This window comes from Hyla sarda, chromosome 6 (genome assembly GCF_029499605.1).
Source record: "Hyla sarda isolate aHylSar1 chromosome 6, aHylSar1.hap1, whole genome shotgun sequence".
NCBI lineage: Eukaryota > Metazoa > Chordata > Amphibia > Anura > Hylidae > Hyla > Hyla sarda.
In genome coordinates, this window is record NC_079194.1 from 142,967,814 (window position 1) to 142,988,509 (window position 20,696).

The 20,696-nt window shown below is 41.9% G+C and overlaps 2 protein-coding genes across 12 annotated transcripts in view; one reads left to right on the forward strand and one right to left on the reverse strand.

The window, feature by feature from the left end:
• PRSS54 (serine protease 54) overlaps positions 1–20,532 on the forward strand; it is a 26,971-nt gene extending 6,439 nt beyond the window's left edge. Inside the window, exons 3-6 of one of the 10 annotated variants that reach the window (XR_008845065.1) lie at positions 1,310–1,481; positions 1,594–1,853; positions 7,220–7,382; positions 20,396–20,413. Coding sequence is in view for 7 of the 10 variants with exons in the window: in XM_056525387.1 (XP_056381362.1) it covers positions 1,310–1,481; positions 1,594–1,853; positions 7,261–7,382; positions 7,475–7,864 (944 nt within the window). In the remaining 3 variants the exon portion in view is untranslated. Of the gene's footprint in view, positions 1–1,309; positions 1,482–1,593; positions 1,854–7,219; positions 7,383–7,474; positions 7,997–20,395 lie in introns of those variants that run through there. The other 9 variants (XR_008845064.1, XR_008845063.1, XM_056525388.1 and 6 more) reach the window with 9 other exon arrangements.
• CCDC113 (coiled-coil domain containing 113) overlaps positions 8,441–20,696 on the reverse strand; it is a 32,833-nt gene continuing 20,577 nt past the window's right edge. For both annotated transcript variants that reach the window (XM_056525385.1, XM_056525386.1), the window contains exons 5-9: positions 20,543–20,623; positions 13,093–13,248; positions 12,879–12,986; positions 12,637–12,792; positions 8,441–8,955 (exon numbers count right to left, since the gene is read on the reverse strand). In XM_056525385.1, the coding sequence (XP_056381360.1) occupies positions 8,866–8,955; positions 12,637–12,792; positions 12,879–12,986; positions 13,093–13,248; positions 20,543–20,623 (591 nt within the window). In that variant the 3' untranslated portion in view covers positions 8,441–8,865. The remainder of the gene's footprint in view (positions 8,956–12,636; positions 12,793–12,878; positions 12,987–13,092; positions 13,249–20,542; positions 20,624–20,696) is intronic.

The following is a 20,696-nucleotide window of genomic DNA, read 5'->3' on the forward strand; positions in this document are numbered from 1 at the left end:
CTGGTAAAGGACGTCCCCACTCCAGTATTGCCGGACACTGTTTTTTTTAACTAGACCCATATGCAGCACGAGGCCCCAAAAGGTCCTAATTTGGGCCGCATTGACGGCGTACCATCCATTGGGTCTAGCTAAAAATTAGCTTGGGTTTGCGGCGACGAACTGTTGGGCGTACAGGTTCGTCTGGTCAACCATCAGATTGACAAAGTCGTCACTGAAAAAAAAAACTGAAATAGTCCATTTTAGTGAACCCGACAATGTCAATCTTGATTCCTGAGTCGCCAACAAACTCAGGAATCACGGACTCGTGGTCCGCTGGCTGAGTCCAGACAAGTTTGCCGGTATGGGGCACCAGTGAACTTGACTGGGGGGCTTGACTAGTATGAGCGCCAGGGGGACTCATACTATCATGAGGCACAGGGTCAGGAGCAGAGGTGGTTTGCGGCCTCCCTTGGTGGCGTCTCCGCCTTGGTGGCTCATCATCCGAAGATGATGAGGAGGAGGAGGAAATAAGGAAGGTGGGGTCTTCCTCACCTCCTGAATGATTTCAGCAGGCATCCGGCTCCGATCCCCACTTGGCGAGGGGCGGGGAACGGAATCGCAGCAAATCGCCGGTCTGAATTGACCGGCGATTTGCTGCGATTGCTGATATGGGGGGACCTCAGGACCCCCCTGGGCGATATGTCGGGATGCCTGCTGAACGATATCAGCAGGCATCCCGGTGCGGTCCCTGCCCGGCGAGCAGCAGGGGCCGGAAGAAAGCAGGGTATACCCATACAACCTGAGTTCTTAAGGATTCGGAAACAAGGGCGTATGGATATGCCCTGCTTCCTTAAGGAGTTAAGGACCAGGCCAATTTAATTTTTGCATTTGTTTAGTTTTTTTCCTCCTCGCCTTCTAAAATCCATAACTCTTTTATATTTCCATCCATAGACCCATATGAGGGCTTGTTTTTTGCGCGACCAAGTGTACTTTGTAATTACACCTCTCATTTTACCATAAAATGTACCGCGAACCCAGCAAATTTTGTGTGAGGAAATTTAATAAAAAAACGCAATTTTGCTAATTTTGGAGGGTTTAATTTTCAAGCTGTACACTTTATGGTAAAAAGGACATGTGTTCTTTATTCTGTGGGTCAATATGATTACAATGATAACCATATTTACATACTTTTCTATTATTGTACTGTTTAAAAAAATCTCAATTATTTTTTTTTTTTTTTTACAAAATCAGTATGTTTAAGGGTGCAGTGGATATTTCAGTCAGATGATGTATAGATACAGCTGACAAGTGGCGATTCTGCTTCTTTCAGGCTGTGGGAGGTTTGAGGTCCTCACAGCGGATGCACTGAACAAGCGACTACTTAGTTTCTCTAGTTTCCCTTGGTTGGTATCAGTTCAGAACTACATGGGATTCCATCTTGCAATGGGAACAATCATCAGTGAATTCTGGATAATAACAGCACCATCTGCTTTGAAACTAAGGTTAGACCTCTAGTCAAAAAATATTATGATACTATCCCTCACCACTTTCTGTGATATCTAGTCAGATTGATATTTAGGAATAATATCTTTATGTTCCATCTGTCCTCTTCAGGAAAGATCTTATAGTTGTGGTGGGAATCACAAATCTGGACAATGAGCTGCACACCAGAGCATCCTACATCATCCATAAGGTCATCATACATGAGGAATTTGATGAGATTCTTCACAGGAATGATCTGATGCTGCTCATGACCAAGAACAAGATCAGATTTGGCTCCACAGTTCAACCCATTTGCTTCCCAAGCCTGGACCCTCACAACTCTGCACTCAGCAACTGCATGGTGTCAGGATGGATGGACTTGAAAAGTACAGGTGAGAGGATGGGTGAAGATCTGCGCTGCCTCTCAGTGGGATGTTGTATGGATTAGCAGGGGGCAACATCAGTAAGGCCCTGTTCGCTTAACAATCTAGTGCGTATGTGAGGAAAGCTCCTGACGTACATGTTAAACATGTCTATATAGTTAAATTAGTCCACTAAAGGCCAAAACAGTTTTCTCTTGGTCTCTGTCATGTTAGTGTTTCACAAAAAAATTATATATACACCCATCTGATGAGATACCAAGCTCCTTAAACCTAAGTCCTTCACTAATGGGTATTAAAATTAACATTTATTAATGTATATTTTTAAAACGATTTCTCACCAACATTGAAAGTGTTCCAAAATACATGGCAACAGAATTATTTGTCAACAAATGACTCTCCACATACATGCCTATATCACTGCTCGAAAAAATAAAGGGAACACTAAGATAACACATCCTAGATCTGAATGAATGAACTAATTGTATGAAATACTTTCATCTTTACATAGTTGAATGTGCTGACAACAAAATCACACAAAATTATCAATGGAAATCAAATTTATCAACCCATGGAGGTCTGGATATGGAGTCACACTCAAAATCTAAGTGGAAAACCACACTACAGGCTGATCCAACTTTCATGTAATGTCCTTAAAACAAGTCAAAATGAGGCTCAGTAGTGTGTGTGGCCTCCACGTGCCTGTATGACCTCCCTACAATGCATGGGCTACTCCTGGACAGTGTGGTGCAACGTGGCGTTGGTGGATGGAGCGAGACATAATGTCCCAGATGTGCTCAATCGGATTCAGGTCTGGGGAACGGGCGGGCCAATCCATAGCATCAATGCCTTCCTCTTGCAGGAACTGCTGACACACTCCAGCCACATGAGGTCTAGCATTGTTTTGCATTAGGAGGAACCCAGGGCCAACCACACCAGCATATGGTCTCACAAGGGGTCTGAGGATCTCATCTCGGCATCTAATGGCAGTCAGGCTACCTCTGGCAAGCACATGGAGGGCTGTGCGGCCCCCCAAAGAAATGCCACCCCACACCATTACTGACCCACCGTCAAACTGGTCATGCTGGAGGATGTTGCAGGCAGCAGAACGTTCACGGTGATTCCAGACTCTGTCACATGTGACAAATTTTGCCAATCTTTGTGTTTTCTGGCAAATGCCAAACATCCTGCACAGTGTTGGGCTGTAAGCACAACCCCCACCTATGGACATCGGGCCCTCATACCACCCTCATAGAGTCTGTTTCTGTCAGTTTGAGTGGACACATGCACATTTGTGGCCTGCTGGAGGTCATTTTGCAGGGCTCTGGCAGTGCTCCTCCTTGCACAAAGGCGGAGGTAGTGGTCCTGCTGCTGGGTTGTTGCCCTCCTACAGCCGCCTCCATGTCTCCTGATTTACTGGCCTGTCTCCTGGTAGCGCCTCCATGCTCTGGACACTACGCTGACAGACAAAGCAAACCTTCTTGCCACAGCTCGCATTGATGTGCCATCCTGGATGAGCTGCACTACCTGAGCCACTTGTGTGGGTTGTAGGCTCCATCTCATGCTACCAATAGAGTGAAAGCACCGCCAGCATTCAAAAGTGACCAAAACATCAGCCAGGAAGCATAGGAACTGATCTGTGGTCACCACCTACAGAACCACTCCTTTATTGGAGGTGTCTTGCTAATTGCCTATAATGTTGTCAATCAGTGTTGCTGAGGGGACAGTGTGATTTCACAGAAGTGTGATTGACTTGGCGTTACATTGTGTTGTTTAAAAGGGGTATTCCAGGATTTTTTTATTTTATTTGACTATGCTACAGGGGCTGTAAAATTAGTCTAGTTCATAATATAGTGTCTGTACCTGTGTGTGACGGTTTTCACCCCAATATTTATGTTTAACAGCATACAAAATGACTGTCTAAGATTTGTCCTAGGTTGCAATGCAGCCGAGACCTGACTCACTAGTCAGCTGATAACATGGAGCCTGTCTGCTTCAATAGGTGGAGTGATCGTTTGGTGGGAGAGAGATCAATCTGCAACTAATGCAACAGCTGTAGGCACCCTGATTGGAAACCACAGGTCTTTTGAATGGATGCAGCTCATTTATGTTTCAATGGGTGGGGTGGCTGATGCGTGGGAGGGAGGGAAATGGAATTGGGGGACTTGTAGTAAAAAAAAAACAAAAAAAAAAAAACTAAAAAAGGAATTACCAGTTCATAAAAAGCTAGCCACAGCGTTATGGTAATCTCACAACATAGCCATTTATCCCCAAGACAAGTGCAGACCCTTCCTAAGCATATCCATTATTGTCTGCCATGTACTTACTAAAATCACCTTATGGTGGATAACCCCTTCAAGTGTTCCCTTTATTTTTTTTGAGCAGTGTATTAACCCCTTAAGGACGCAGGACGTAAATGTACGTCCTGGTGCGGTGGTACTTAACGCACCAGGACGTACATTTACGTCCTGTGCATAACCGCGGGCATCGGAGCGATGCCCGTGTCATGCGCGGCTGATCCCGGCTGCTGATCGCAGCCAGGGACCCGCCGGCAATGGCCGACGCCCGCGATCTCGCGGGCGTCCGCCATTAACCCCTCAGGTGCCGGAATCAATACAGATCCTGGCATCTGAGGCAGTACGCGATTTCAATGAATGATCGGATCGCCCGCACCGCTGCTGCGGGGATCCGATCATTCAGAATGCCGCACGGAGGTCCCCTCACCTTCCTCCTTCTGGCGTCTCCTGCTCTGGTCTGAGATCGAGCAGACCAGAGCAGAAGATCGCCGATAACACTGACCTGTTCTATGTCCTATACATAGAACAGATCAGTATTAGCAATCATGGTATTGCTATGAATAGTCCCCTATGGGAACTATTCAAGTGTAAAAAAAAATGTAAAAGTAAAAAAAAAGTGAAAAATCCCCTCCCCCAATAAAAAAGTAAAACGTCAGTTTTTTCCAATTTTACCCCCAAAAAGCGTAAAAAATAAATTTAATAGACATATTTGGTATCGCTGCGTGCGTAAATGTCCTATTAAAATAAAATGTTAATGATCCTGTACGGTGAACGGCGTGAACGTAAAAAAAAAAAAAAAAGTCCAAAATTGCTACTTTTTTAATACATTTTATTAAAAAAAAATTATAAAAAAATGTATTACGTTTTTTATATGCAAATGTGGTATCAAAAAAAAGTACAGATCATGGCGCAAAAAATGAGCCCTCATACCGCCGCTTATACGGAAAAATAAAAAAGTTAGAGGTCATCAAAATAAAGGGATTATAAACGTACTAATTTGGATAAAAAGTTTGTGATTTTTTTTAAGCACAACAATAATAGAAAAGTATGTAATAATGGTTATCATTTTAATCGTATTGACCCGCAGAATAAAGAACACATGTCATTTTTACCGTAAATTGTACGGCGTGAAAATGAAACCTTCCAAAATTAGCAAAATTGCGTTTTTCTTTTTAATTTCCCCACAAAAATAGTGTTTTTTGCGCCATACATTTTATGATATAATGAGTGATGTCATTACAAAGGACAACTGGTTGCGCAAAAAACAAGCCCTCATACTAGTCTGTGGATGAAAATATAAAAGAGTTATGATTTTTAGAAGGCGAGGAGGAAAAAATGAAAACGTAAAAATTAAATTGTCCGAGTCCTTAAGGCCAAAATGGGCTGAGTCCTTAAGGGGTTAAAGACAAGAAGAAGTAACCTATTTCCGCCACACATGAATATTATAGACATGCTGAAAGATGGCCATAGCACTAAGATGTTAAATAGGTGCTAAAAAGTAGCAGTTGACTATGAGGTAATTGTTTTAATAATATACATTATTAAAAGTAATTTTTTAAGACTTAGGTCTAAGGAGCTTGGTAGCTCTTCAAATGGTTATATATTTCTGAATTATTTCCCTCCCTGCATTCAAGTTTTAGTATTTCCTTAAAAATTTTTTGGTATGAGAAAAATTTAGTACAGAGTAAGGTAATAGACAACACGATTTATAATATGTCACCTTGTAAAAAACGTATTGATTAAACAAATGCCATAATAGAATGTGTGACAGATGCCACTGTAGGGCCTAGGTCACAGCTATCGGTTTAGAGTATACTTCATGAGCTTTTCAAAGCTGTTCATGATGTGTTTGTCATACAGCATTTATCACATCCTCTGTTTAATGTATACATTATGAGCTTTTCCTGTTGTATACACTAAACAAAAACAAAAGATGTAAGTGAGGCCCAACTACTACGTAAAGATGTCAGCCAGGGATTACACTACGGAGCTAGCCTTGTAAGCAGGTGGTTCTGCAGGGAGATCAAGGTTGAGTAGAAAGAAAAGATCCCTCTTAGGTGCTGCTTCTCCCAACAAATTTCTCTTAGACGTAAGTAGATGAACGTTAGGTCTTTTTTATTTATACCAATATCGCATTTTGGGTTCGTACCCTTCCTCAGATTGGCATGATTAAGATGAAACTTAACAAGTATATATATATATATATATATATATATATATATATATATATATATACAAAAAATCCGCCAAAATTAGGCGGGTGGGAGGGGAAAGGGAGGGGGAAGACAGGAAATGACATATACAGGTAAATCACGTGACTACAGGTATATTATAGATAAAATCAGAAAAACTTTGCTAAAATGTGTAAACTTAGAATAAACGGTGATCAATCTACTTTGGTGCATTAAAAAGAAGAAGAAAAAGTCTTTAAAGCTCAGAAAAAACTAGTTAGACGTTTTCTTTTTTATGCACCAAAGTAGATTGATCACCGTTTATTCTAAAGTTTACACATTTTAGCAAAGTTTTTCTGATTTTATCTATAATATACCTGTAGTCACGTGATTTACCTGTATATGTCATTTCCTGTCTTCCCCTCCCTTAACCCTCCCACCCGCCTAATTTTGGCGGGTTTTTTGTGTATATATATATATATATATATATATATATATACACATATACATACATACACACTTGTTAAAGTTGTCATCTTAATCATGCCAATCTGAGGAAGGGTACGAACCCGAAACGCGTCATTGGTATAAATAAAAAAGACCTAACTTTCATCTACTTACGTCTAAGAGAAATGTGTTGGGAGAAGCAGCGCTGAAGAGGGATCTTTTCTTTCTACTCAACCTTGCACCTTCTGTGGACAGACGTCCATCTGGATCCACATCCCGACGGCAGTGCAGCACTCCCGGCATCATCTTATTCTCTGATACCCCAACCATCGGGGTGATAAGCGCATATTATAGCGCTCAAGGTGAGCTCAACACCAGCACTTCATTTTCTCTCGCACCCTAGGATAATGCACTAGGCGCCCTGTGTGGTCCTTTTTTTCCTTTTTTCTATTTCCTTCTGCAGGGAGATCAGACATTAATGGTCTCTGCACTGGCATTTGACAGGACATTCAGGCTGTACATCTTGGTGCAGATTGTCTGTTGAGAATATGAACCCTTGCCCTTTGCAGAGGACTGTGTCAACCGCATGCTGCACCCACCGTGGGCATCATGATTCTGGCTGTGTGGTAAGACCTCTCTAATCTCTAGGAGATCATGGACTATGTGTTCAGTCAGTATGTACTGGATGTGATGTTTACCTGATGTGTCTGGTCTACAGGGGGCAGGAGGTAGCCCAGTGTCATGTCGTGTGAATGGTAAGGACCAATGGGTGCTAGCTGGAGTCCTGAATGGTGCTGGTATAAGGCCCTACATTCCTGTTCTCTACACACGCACCTCATTTTACAGTGACTGGATTTCATCTCGTACCATGGAGGCAGGGCAGCCGTTCATCCCTACAATTACCATCAATACACGGGTTTTCCCATGGGATAAGCTGCACTTCCCATTTTCAGCAAAGGAACCAACACCTAAGCCTCCTCTAGAGAAAGAACAAAGTATGCTGTATGATTATTACAATGACAACGACCTTCCCGAAGCTTCTGGCTGTTCATCCAGCATTGATGTCCATATTATTGTATTTCTTGTTTTTTTATGCATAATGAGATAAAAGTGGGCATCATGATGAAAATATTTGTAGAGACTGTGTATAACTTACACCTCAAACTCCACCATGTTCTATATAAGTGAACGCAGGTCTCCAGCATTCTAGTAATAGAGGTGATAATCTTATAATACCTTAAAACACATCTGCCAGTCAGGGCTGAAGACATGGGGGCAGAGCAGCAAAGAGCAGAAGACAAGATGCCATAATATGATACAGAACCCTAAGTGATAACGATAACGTGGTAACGTCTAGCAAAGAGGATGGTCAGGGTCTTCTGGGAAATAAGGGCAGATGGAGAACAAAGATCTAGACCTGTCCAAAGTCAGCATTTCCCCAACACTGGTCATACTTACTAGAGAGTGTTGAGAGATCAGACACAATATCTGTAAATACTGTTCTTCTATTATTTGCCATAGCAGAATGGGGACAAACATTGTCACTCTTTCAGTCAACCAAAATAAGACACACAATGCCACAAATAAAAATGGCAGTAAGTTGCATTCAAGATTCTTATTAACTTTATTTCCTTAGGCTCCTGCTAAACCTCCACATTAAAGGAAGCCAATATACTTGAGCTTTTACGGTATAGATAGAGTCAGAAATTATGATGTCCTAACTCCTAAGACCTCAGGCATGCAGAAAAACAAAAGGCTGTACAGAGGGAGATTGGAGTCCTTATGGTTCTATACCATGAAACTACACTCACTCTGTGCAGTGACTTCTAACACCTCTGTAACATGGAGTCCAATAAAGTATACTATTTTTTTCCTGTTGGATTTATATAACAGGCGACATATTACAGCTTTGTAGCAGCCATGTGAGAGCTGTAGATTTAATTATTCTTCCTTAATGGGGGGAAAAAAAGTGATTTAATAAAAACCCAAGTCAAATGACAAAATATTTTACTTTAGTAAATTAGTAAATCCACGAAACTAGTAACTGAATATGTTGCCGATTCTTTGACCGCCTTCAGCTACTGGTTGTTAAGTATCTGTTTTGTTCTGTCACTGTTCTCCATATAGCTGCTCATATTCTGGTGTCAAGCTGGCTGTCTTTATCTGCTCCCACTTTCTGCGCTGAGTCCTCAGAGAAAGCTGTGTAGCCAGGAGAAGACACAATGAGAAACTATCCACATTTTATCAGAATGGAGTGTTGTAATCATTTGTCTTGAAAGGACTTAAAAGGGTATTTCCAATAAAAAATAATATGAAGAAGTTTACTGCCATCCTGTATGTTAAAACAAAATAAAAGCCGGCATATTTACTTTACTTGCTCCCCCGGCTCTTTAGCTGTCAGATCTTCTGGTCCCTACTGGGTGCCTTTTTTTTTCTTCTTCTTATGACATTTTGATCCCCTACCCAGCTCTGTGATTGGCTGACTGGGGAGCGGGATGTCATCAGGAGGAGGAAAAACAGGAGTGCACCGGTAACCAGAAGATCTGACAGCTGCAGCGCCATGGGGCGGGTGTGGTGTAAGTATGTTGACTTTTGTTGTTTTTTTTTAACGCATAAGGCGGCAGTAAACAACATATTATATATTCTTGAAAAAACCCTTTGAAGAGAACCTGTCATCAGGATTGAGGGCACGAAACCAAATTCAGTGTGTAAGGCTGCATTTACACTACGTTCCCTCCATACGGCACTGAAACCCATTCACTTTAAATGAGCCGACCGGAGTCAGACAGTGACTCCGGTCGCCTCATTTTTGCCTGTATCAGGTTTAGTGACCGGACTTAAAACTGTGGTATACTACGGTTTTAAGTCTGGTCACAAAACTGGATATTGGGCAAAAACAAGCAGACCGGAGTCACTGTCTGACTTTGGTCAGCTCATTAACCCCTTAACGACCACGGAGGTAAATGTACGTCCTGGTTTGGCGGCACTTTCCGCACCAGGACGTACATTTACGTCCTGTGTATGACCGCGAGCATCGGAAGGGTGCTCGAGTCATACACGGCAGGTTCCGGCTGATAGCAGCAGCCAGGGACCCGCAGGTAATGGCCGACATCCGCGATCGCGCGGATGTCCGCCATTAACCCCTCCGATGCCGTGATCAATACAGATCACGGTATCTGCGGCATTGCGGCACTTTGATTGGATGATCGCAGCGCTGCAGCGGGGATCCGATCAGTCAGCATGACAGCCGGAGGTCCCCTTACCAAGCTCCGGCCGTCTCCCGGGGTCTTCTGCTCTGGTCTGCGATCGAGCAGACCAGAGCAGAAGATCACCGATAATACTGAGCAGTGCTGCGTCCTATGCATAGCACTGCACAGTATTAGCAATCAAACGATTGCTATAGATAGTCCCCTATGGGGACAAAAAAAGTGTAAAAAAAAAAAAGTTGAAAAATGTAAAAATAAAAAAAAAAAATTGAAAAATCCCCTCCCCCAAGAAAAATCCCATTTTACCCCCAAAAAGCGTAACATTTTTTTTTAATAAACATATTTGGTATCGCCGCGTGCGTAAATGTCCGAACTATCAAAATATAATGTTAATAATCCCGTACGGTGAATGGCGTAAACGTAAAAAATTTAAAAATTCTACAAATCCTGCTTTTTTGTCACATTTTATTTTAAAAAAAATTTATAAAAAATTATCTAAAAGTTTTATATATGCAAATGTGGTATTTAAAAAAAGTGCAGATAACGGCACAAAAAATGAGCCCTCATACCGCCCTATATACGGAAAAATGAAAAAGTTATAGGTGGTCAAAATAGGGCGATTTTAGATTTCTGATTTTGTACAAAAAGTTTTAGATTTTTTTTAAGTGGTACAAAAATATAAAAGTATCTAGCCATGGGTATCATTTTAATCGTATTGACCCACAGAATAAAGAACACCTATCATTTTTACCGTAAAGTGTACAGTGTGAAAACAAAACCCTCCAAAATGTGCAAAATTTTGGTTTTCGTTAAAATTTCCTACCTAAAAATTTTTTTTTTTGGGGTTCGCCGTACATTTTATGGTAAAATGAGAGGTTTCATTACAAAGTACAATTGGTCACGCAAAAAACAAGCCCTTATATGGGTCTGTATATGGAAATATAAAGGAGTTATGGATTTTAGAAGGCGAGGAGGAAAAAACGAAAACTCAAAAATAAAATTGGCCTGGTCCTTGAGGTGAAAATGGGCTTGGTCATTAAGGGGTTAAATTGAGTGGGTTTTTGCGCTGGTCCGGCTGGAAAAGGGAGCTCCCGGTTTTGAAATTTCCCAGCTCACAAAGAATGAACATGTTCGCACAAAGAATGAACATGTTTATAATTTATGCAGAGTCCGCATGCAATGTATAGCCATCTACGAGACAGCATATTATGTGGGCGCCCACACTCTATAGAACTTCCGCACTCTCTGGAACATTCCATCAAGTGAACATAGCCTTAGTGTCGGCTACTATAAGTACTCAAACACTTACTGCAAATGGCTCAATTAAACCTTTGATCCTTTGTCTAAACTATTAAATCATACATCCCAGCCAACTCAGGAACTTATCGGACTAATGAGCTAATATGGCAGCTGAGGCTTAGCCAGGCTGTTCCAGTGAAGTGCCGATCACACTGTAAAAGGCTATGCAATAAGCATAGCAAAATACAGTGAATTCAATCTAATGATTGTATATTAAGAAGTGCAAAATAAACAGTATTTTTAAATGGGCACTCTCATTAAAAAATGTTTTTGTTATTGCACTACCCCCTCCATGTAGCTCTATGGGAGAGCCGAAGATTGCCAAACGACTCTCCCATAGAACTATATGGAGGGGGGAGTGGCGGCCTCCGTTTTGGGCAGGTGTCATGATGCGCTCCTGTGCTAGAACACCAGAGCTCCAAACAGGAGATTGCGGGGGCCCCAGTGATTGGACCCCTCACGATCTAAAACTTATCCCCTATCCTTCAGATAGGGGATAAGTTTTTGACCATGAGACTTGTCCTTTAGAGAACGTCATGGGAGTGCTCTATTATGCACTATGGCAAATCAAGAGGGACTGAACCTCGTTCAGCACTAGAAGTTGACATTGCCCTTGTGGAATGTGCTGTAAATTCTGAAGGCTCAAGGTAGGCTTTAAAGTAGGCAGTCCGAATACAATCACAGATCCAGTGGGCTAATGTGGACTTGGATGATTTCTTACCCCTACTGGAGCCATGGTATAGGAAAAATACATTTTCTTCTTTCCTAAAGGAGCAGGTCCTCTGTATGTAAATCTGAAGGGCTCTCACCAGGTCCAGATTTTTTAGATGACTCTCTTCACCAACCGAGGCATCAGGTATATATTTAAGGAAGAGACCCGGAGATAGCTAGGCCACGCCCCCAGAAACACAACATATTCAGCATCCGCACACGCGGCGCGCCCTAAGGCAAACACTGCTACACATACAGGGACTGATACGGGGCTACAGGCAAGGTAAGCGCTCGCATATACAGCGCTAACTGAATGCCAAAAAAGGGGGGGGGGGTGGCAGGCAGGTAGGACGGGGCAAAGAAACAGTAACAGCCGTACAAAAAAAAAAAATAACAATCTGGCCAACATAGGTCCTGCTTACAGGACAGAAAAAAAACTCACTAATGTATGTTAGTGAGGGGCTTTTATGCCCTAAGGAGTCTTTTTTTATTTCAAATAAAATTCCTGGGTCCTGCAGTTCACAGGGGTGGAGAATCACCCCATAATTGTGCTGCTGACTAGACAATAGGGAATATAATGTTAATGATCCTGCACGGTAAATTGCGTAAATGTAAAAAAATACGAAATTATACAGTATTAACGCCTCATATGTGCCCTACTTACCTCAGCGATCTCTACTTTCCTCTCCCAGGCTCGCACATTCTTCTCCAGCTCCTCCTGCTCCATCTTCTCCTGTACATACTGTAAAACATCTGGAACCCGATAGTCACTCAGTTGTTTCCTTAGTTTCTTGTTAAGACTTTCAGCTTTTGCTCGTTCCTGACAAAAGTAACCAGGAACATAAACCAAAAGGTGCACAGCTTGGAACTGTGCAAATAAACATCACCCCCCAGTATATATGTTACCTGCTCCACCTGTACAGTTTCAAGCTCAATTTTCTGCAGGATCTCATTACGCACTGAAATTTCCTTGGCCAGATGAACAGACTCCACCATTGTGTTCTGAAGCCTCTTCTGTAAAGGCAATCAAGATAGTCCATCTAGTGTCACATTTCTAGCCTTAAAAATTCAGGCCTATAGCAATGTGACTTCCTTACTGGAAGCCTGTTCTCTTAGTCACCTTGTATGAGTTCAGCACTTGGAGAGTGTCACCAGTGGTCAGTTTTAACTGCAGAAGATCCTGGTTTCTCTCATCAATTCTTTCTAGAAATTGTGCATTTTCAATTTTCAGCTGCTGGAAATCCACTTCATTCAGCACCTCACCCATCTCCTCCTTCTGTGAACAGTGAACAAGGAAAGTTAACTGGGATCCCTTGTTACTTGATTTATGTTAAACTTTGAAGCCATTACTGTGAGAAAGTATGACAAGTGATGTGAGAAAGGTGAGCACTGCTACCCAAAAAGAACCTTAACCCTTTAAGGACTGAGCCCTTTTTCACCTTAAGGACCGAGCCCTTTTTTTGCAATTCTGACCACTGTCACTTTATGCATTAATAACTCTGGGATGCTTTTACCGATTATTCTGATTCCGAGATTTTTTGTGTGTGACATATTCTACTTTAACACAGTGGTAAATTTTCATCATTACTTGCATCCTTTCTTGGTGAAAAATCCCAAAATGTCATGAAAATTTAGCATTTTTCTAACTTTGAAACTCTCTACTTATAAGGAAAATGGATATTCCAAATAATTTATATATTGATTCACATATTCAATATGTCTACTTTATATCTGTACCATGAAGTTTACATGTTTTTACTTTTGGAAGACATCAGAAGGCTTCAAAGTTCAGCAGCAATTTTCCACAAAATTTTCAAAATCTGAATTTTTCAGGGACCAGTTCAGCTTTGAAGTGGATTTGAGGGGTCTTCTTATTAGAAACACCCCATAAATTAAACCATTATAAAAACTGCACCCCCCAAAGTATCCAAAATGACATTCATAAAGTGTGTTAACCCTTTAGGTGTTTCACAGGAATAGCAGCAAGGTAAAGGAGAAAATTCAAAATCTTCATTTTTTACACTTGCATGTTCTTTGAAATTTTACAAGGGGTAAAAGGAGAAAAATCCCCCCAAAATTTGTAACCCAATTTCTCTCGAGTAAGGAAATACCTCATATGTGGATGTCAAGTGCTCTGTAGGTGCACTACAAGGCTCAGAAGGGAAGGAGCGACAATGGGATTTTGGAGAGTGAGTTTTTCTGAAATGGCTTTTGGGGGGCATGTCACATTTAGGAAGCCCCTATGGTGCCGGAACAGCAAAAAAAAAAAAAAAAAAAACATGGCATACTATTTTGGAAATAACACCCCTCAAGGAACGTAACAAGGGGTCCGCTAAGCCTTAACACCCCACAGGTGTTTGACGACTTTTCGTTAAACTCTGATGTGTAAATGAGTTTTTGTTTCACTAAAATGCTGGTTTTCCTCCAAATTTTACATTTATACATGGGGTTATAGGAGAAAATGCCCCCCAAAATTTGTAACCCCATGTGTGGATGTCAAGTGCTCTGCTGGCGCACTACAATGCTCAGAAGAGAAGAAGTCACATTTGGCTTTTTGAAAGCAAATTTTGCTGAAATGGTTTTTGGGGGGCATGTCGCATTTAGGAAGCCCCTATGGTGCCAGAACAGCAAAACAAAAACCACATGCCATAATATTTTGGAAACTACACCCCTCAAGAAACGTAACAAGGGGTACAATGAGTCTTAACAACCCACAGGTGCTTGACAAATTTCTGCTAAATTTGGACGTGAAAATGAAGAATTTGATTTTTTTCACTAAAATGCTGGTATTACCCCAAATTTTTCATTTTCACAAGGGGTAATTGGAGAAAAAGCCTCCCAAAATTTGTAAAATTGTATGGAAATACCACATGTGTAAAGTGCTCTGCGGGCGAATTACAATGCTAAGAAGAGAAAGAGCGCCATTGAGATTTTGGCGAGAGAATTTGGTTGGGATAGAAGTGGGAGGCCATGTGTGTTTACAAAGCCCCCCGTTGTGCCAGAACAGTGGACCCCCCCCCCCATGTGACTCCATTTTGGAAACTACACCCCTCACAGAATTTAATAAGGGGTGCAGTGAACATTTACACCCCACTGGCATTTGACAGATCTTTGGAACAGTGGGCTGTGCAAATGAAAAATAAAATCTTTCATTTTCACAGACCACTGTTCCAAAAATCTGTCAGACACCTGTGGGGCGTAAATGCTCACTGTACCCCTTATTACATTACGTGAGGGGTGTAGTTTACAAAATGGGGTCCCATGTGGGGGGGGGGTCCACTGTTCTGGCACTATGGGGGCTTTGTAAACACACATTGCCTTCAATTTCAGACACCTTCTCTTGCCAAAAGCCCAATGGCGCTCCTTCTCTTCTGAGCATTGTAGTTCGCCCACATAACACTTTACATCCACATATGGGGTATGTTCGTCCTCAGAAGAAATGGGGTTACACATTTTGGGGGCTTTTTTCCTATTCTCCCTTGTGAAAATGAAAAATGTAGGGTAACACCATTTTTTTTCATTTTCACATCCAACTTTAACGAAAATTTGTGAAACACCTGTGGGGTCTTAACGCTCACTATACACCTTGTTACATTCTGTGAGCTGTGTAGTTTCCAAAATGGGGTCACATGTGGGTATTTATTGTTTTGCGTTTATGTTAGAACCGCTGTAAAATCAGCCACCCCTGTGCAAATCACCAATTTAGACCTCAAATGTACATGGCACGCTCTCACTTCTGAGCCATGTTGTGCGCCCGCAGAGCACTTTACGCCCACATATGGGGTAGTTCTGTACTCAGGAGAAATTGCGTTACAAATGTTTAATTTTTTTTCCTTTTACCACTTGTGAAAATTAAAAGTATGGGGCAACACGTAACACATGTTAGTGTAAAATATATATTTTTTTACACTAACATGCTGGTGTAGACCCCAACTTTACCTTTTCATAAGGGGTAAAAGGAGAAAAAGCCCCCCAAAATTTTTAACGCAATTTCTCTCGAGTACGGAGATACCCCATATGTGGCTCTAAACTGCTTCCTTGAAATACGACAGGGCTCCGAAGCGAAAGAGCACCATACGCATTTGAGGCCTAAATTGGGGATTTGAATCCGCCACAAAAATACCCTACGGCAGTGATTCCCAAACAGGGTGTCTCCAGCTGTTGCAAAACTCCCAGCATGACTTGACAGTCAGTGGCTGTCCGGCAATACTGCAAGTTGTTTTTCAACAGCTGGAGGTTACGTTTTGGAAACCGTGCCGTACAAGACGTTTTTAGTATTTTGTTTTTTAATTGGGGGGGGGGGGGACTGTGTAGTTGTAGTGCTTTTAGGGTACATTCACACTGGCGGAGGTTTACAGTGAGTTTCTCGCTGGGAGTTTGAGCTGCGGCGGAAAATTTGCCGCTTCTTAAACTTGCAGCAGAACTCGCTGTAAACCCGCCCGCATGGGGGGAGGGGGGGGGGGGCAAACCTCCAGCTGTTGCAAAACTACAACTCCCAGCATGCACTGACAGACCATACATGCTGGGCGTTGTAGTTATGCAACAGCTGGAGGCGCATTGGTTGAGAAGCACAGAGTTTGTTACTTAACTCAGTGTTTCGCAACCAGTGTGCCTCCAGCTGTTGCAAACTAAAACTCTGACAGATCTTTGGAACAGTGGGCTGTGCAAATTAAAAATGTTGTACAGCCCACTGTTCCAAAGATCTGACAGACACCAGTGGGGCGTAAATGCTCACTGTACCCCTTGTTACGTTCTTCAAGGGGTCTAGTTTCCAAAATGGTATGCCATGTTGGGGTTATTTTGCTGTCCTGGCACCATAGGGGCTTCCTAAATGCGACATGCCCCCGAGCAAAATTTGCTCTCAAAAAGCCAACAATGACTCCTCCTCTTCTGAGCATTGTTTTTACGTATGCAAAAGTCGTGAAACCCCTGTGGGGTATTAAGGCTCACTTTATTCCTTGTTACGTTCCTCAAGGGGTCTAGTTTCCAAAATGGTATGCCATGTGTTTTTTTTTTTGCTGTCCTGGCACCATAGGGGCTTCCTAAATGCGACATACCCCCGAGCAAAATTTGCTCTCAAAAAGCCAAATATGACTCCTTCTCTTCTGAGCATTGTAGTTCGCCCGTAGTGCACTTCAGGTCCACTTATGGGGTACCTCCATACTCAGAAGAGATGGGGTTGCAAATTTTGGGGGGTATTTTCTGCTATTAACCCTTGAAAAAATGTGAAATTTGGGGGGAAAACACACGTTTGTGAAAAAAGTATGCCATGTGTTGTTTTTTTTGCTGTTCTGGCACCATAGGGGCTTCCTAAATGCAACATGCCCCCCAAAAACCATTTCAGTAAAACGTACTCTCCAAAATCCCCTTGTCGCTCCTTCGCTTCTGAGCCCTCTACTGCGCCCGCCGAACATTTTACATAGACATATGAGGTATCTGCTTACTCGAGAGAAATTGGGCTACAAAAATAAGTATATATTTTCTGCGAGTGTAAAAAATGAAGATTGTGAATTTTCTCCTTCACTTTGCTGCTATTCCTGTGAAACACATAAAGGTTTAAAATGCTGACTGAATGTCATTTTGAATACTTTGGGGGGTGTAGTTTTTATAATGGGGTCATTTGTGGCGTATTTTTAATATGAAGACCCTTCAAATCCACTTCAAACCTGAACTGGTCCCTGAAAAATAGTGTTTGAAAATTTTGTGAAAAATTGGAAAATTGCTGCTGAACTTTGAAGCCCTCTGGTGTCTTTCAAAAGTAAAAACACGTCAATTTTATGATGCAAACGTAAAGAAGACATATTGGAAATGTGAATAAAAAAAAATTATTTGGAATATCCATTTTCCTTACAAGCAGAGAGCTTCAAAGTTAGAAAAATGCAAAATTTTCACATTTTTCATCAAATTTGGGGATTTTTCACCAAGAAAGGATGCAAGTTACCATAAAATTTTACCATTATGTTAAAGTAGAATATGTCACGAAAAAACTATCTCTGAATCAGAATGATAACTAAAAGCATTCCAGAGTTATTAATGTTTAAAGCGACAGTGGTCAGATGTGCAAAAAATGCTCTGGTCCTAAAGGTGTAAAATGGCCTGGTCCTTAAGGGGTTAATAAAATGGCTAACAAAGGGCCGTGGAGGAGTATTTATTTTTTTTTTAAATAAAATAATTTTCCCAATGTGTCATGTTTTTTAGTCATTTTAATTTTCAGGCTTAGTAGTGGAAGCCGTCTGATCGACGGAATCCATTACTAAGCTGGGGCTTAGTGTTAGCCCCAAAAACAGCTATCGCTAACCCCCAATAATTATTCCGGTGCCCAGAGCTGGTATCAACAGGCCTGGAGTGTCAAAAATGTTGCCCCTGGGCCTAGGCACTTACAGGCTGGCGTTATTTAGGCTGGGGAGGGCCAGTAACAATAGTCTACCCTGGTAACATCAGGCTGTTGCTGCTTGGTTGGTATCTGGCTGAGACTGAAAATACAGGGAATCAAACACCTTATTTTTCATTAATTAATCAATCAATTTTTGGGAAAAAACGTTTGTAGTTCCCGCTATTTTCATTCTCAGCCAGATACCAACCAAGCAGCAACAGCCTGACATTATCAGGGTGGGCAAGGACTATTATTACTGGCCCTCCCCAGACTAAATAACACAACCTCTTACCGTCTATGCGCAGGAGCGCCATTTTTGACGCTCTAGACCTGTTGGTACCGGCTCTTCCCACTACCCCTGTGGCGGTAGGTACCAGGGTAATAATTGGGGGTTAGTTCTAGCTGTTTTGGGGGATAATGCTAAGCCCTGGCTTAATAATGGATTCAGTCTAAAAGACGGCTTCCACTACTAAGCCTGAAAATTAAAATAAAAAAAATAAAAAACATTTTAAAGAAAAAAAATGCAGATTATCGCATAATCCAACAAATCCACCATAATCCATAGGATACACAAATCTGAAACAAGAAGAAAAAAAAAAAAAAAAGTAAGAACAATGGGTTAGTAAATGCATAATGCATTGTTTTCCAAAACCGGGAGCCTCCAATTGTTGAAAAACAGACAAAACTGTCTGGGCATGCTAAGAGTTGTAGTTTAACAACAGCTGGAGTCTCCCTGTTTGGGAAGACACTGCCAGAAGGGTCTGTTTACATTATACAAATGTACAATGTAAACAGAGACTTACCACCCCTGGCTGTAGCTCCCCCCTAATGACGTCATCACTAGGTGGCAGGGCTAAACAAGACTGACTGGAGCAGCAGGATGGGGTAAGTGGATACAGCCTGTACATGGCTGTATACACTGCATAGAACTAAAGGGTTGATCGCACTGATCTGAAGTGCTGGTTAACCCTTTCCTCGCTGAGCTGGCACATAGCGCTCACTGCAGCCTCACTGCAAATTCTTGCTGGGCAGTAGATATTCAACGTATATCTACTGCTCAGCAATTGTAGCCGTGGCACAGCAGAAGTCCCGATCTCTGCAAGGAGAGCTCCCAGGGCAGCACTAAGCTGCGCTGGAAGCTGTCTGGCTGCAGAGGGAAGTAGGGATTTTATCACTAATTCCTTCCAGGGATGCTGAAACTATGGAGTTTTTTGCTTAATAAAACACCATATTGCAAAACTGTCAAATTGCAGCAAAATGGAGAGAGAGGAAACAATTTGCGTTTCCCTATTGATTCCTGCTAACATCTGGCTGTGGTTTTTTTCCCACGGAAGAACGTCATGTGACCGTTTTTGATGTTTTTTTGGGGCAACTCGCCCAAAAAAACCACAAGTGGAATTCTAGATTAAAGATTCTCTTACACCTGTAATAAACACATGGGAAATCCAGAGCTGTGTGGAGAATGTTCATTGGATGGAGGAGTCAGAAGTGGAGCTCTGTGGACAATGTGGACCATTTCTCCCATTTTTGTAGATCCATCATACACCTGCAGTCACAGATTAAGAGTCACTGCTGTCTTGGGACCTGAAAACCCTGATATCAGTGATGGAATTAGGAATTCTTCACTGGAAACAGGCAGCAGAAGAAACAAAAACGGAACTTATTCCAAGCGCCAGATCCCTCGAGATAGTCAGTCTAACAAAGTAGACCAATTTCCATAGAAGATAACATTTATTCCAAGCATAGATCTATGCTTGGAATAAATGTTATCTTCTATGGAAATTGGTCTACTTTGTTAGACTGACTATCTTGAGGGATCTGGCGCTTGGAATAAGTTCCGATTTTGTTTCTTCTGTTGCCTACACTAATACCGGACCAGACGCTGCCTGGGATCGGGGGAATCAAGCTGCAGGATCCCATTTTATGATATATGTGATATCAGATGTTATCATCACAGGGTGAGTGTTTATACCAGCATCTCCCTACCTGTGCTTAACGTACTTCACCAGGGGCGCTATTGTGTTCCTTTTTTTCTCTTCACTGGAAACAGGGAATCCTGAGCAACTGTCTAAAGTCACACTACTGACCTGCACCTAGTGGAGTTTCTGCAACAAATCTAAGCACAGCAGTGCAGCAAAGAAAACATTCCTCAACAGCATCAGAAAGATCCAGGAAATTGCTATGTAAAGAGTGATACCTGCTTCAGCTGCATCTGTAACTTCTTCTTTTGAATTTTCAGTGCTGCATTCTTTAAACGGAGTTTATCCACCAGACTATCCTGGCCAAAAGAGAGTGGGATTACAGACTTTATATACAGTACATTCCTTCATGTATTCGAATATGTTATCTAT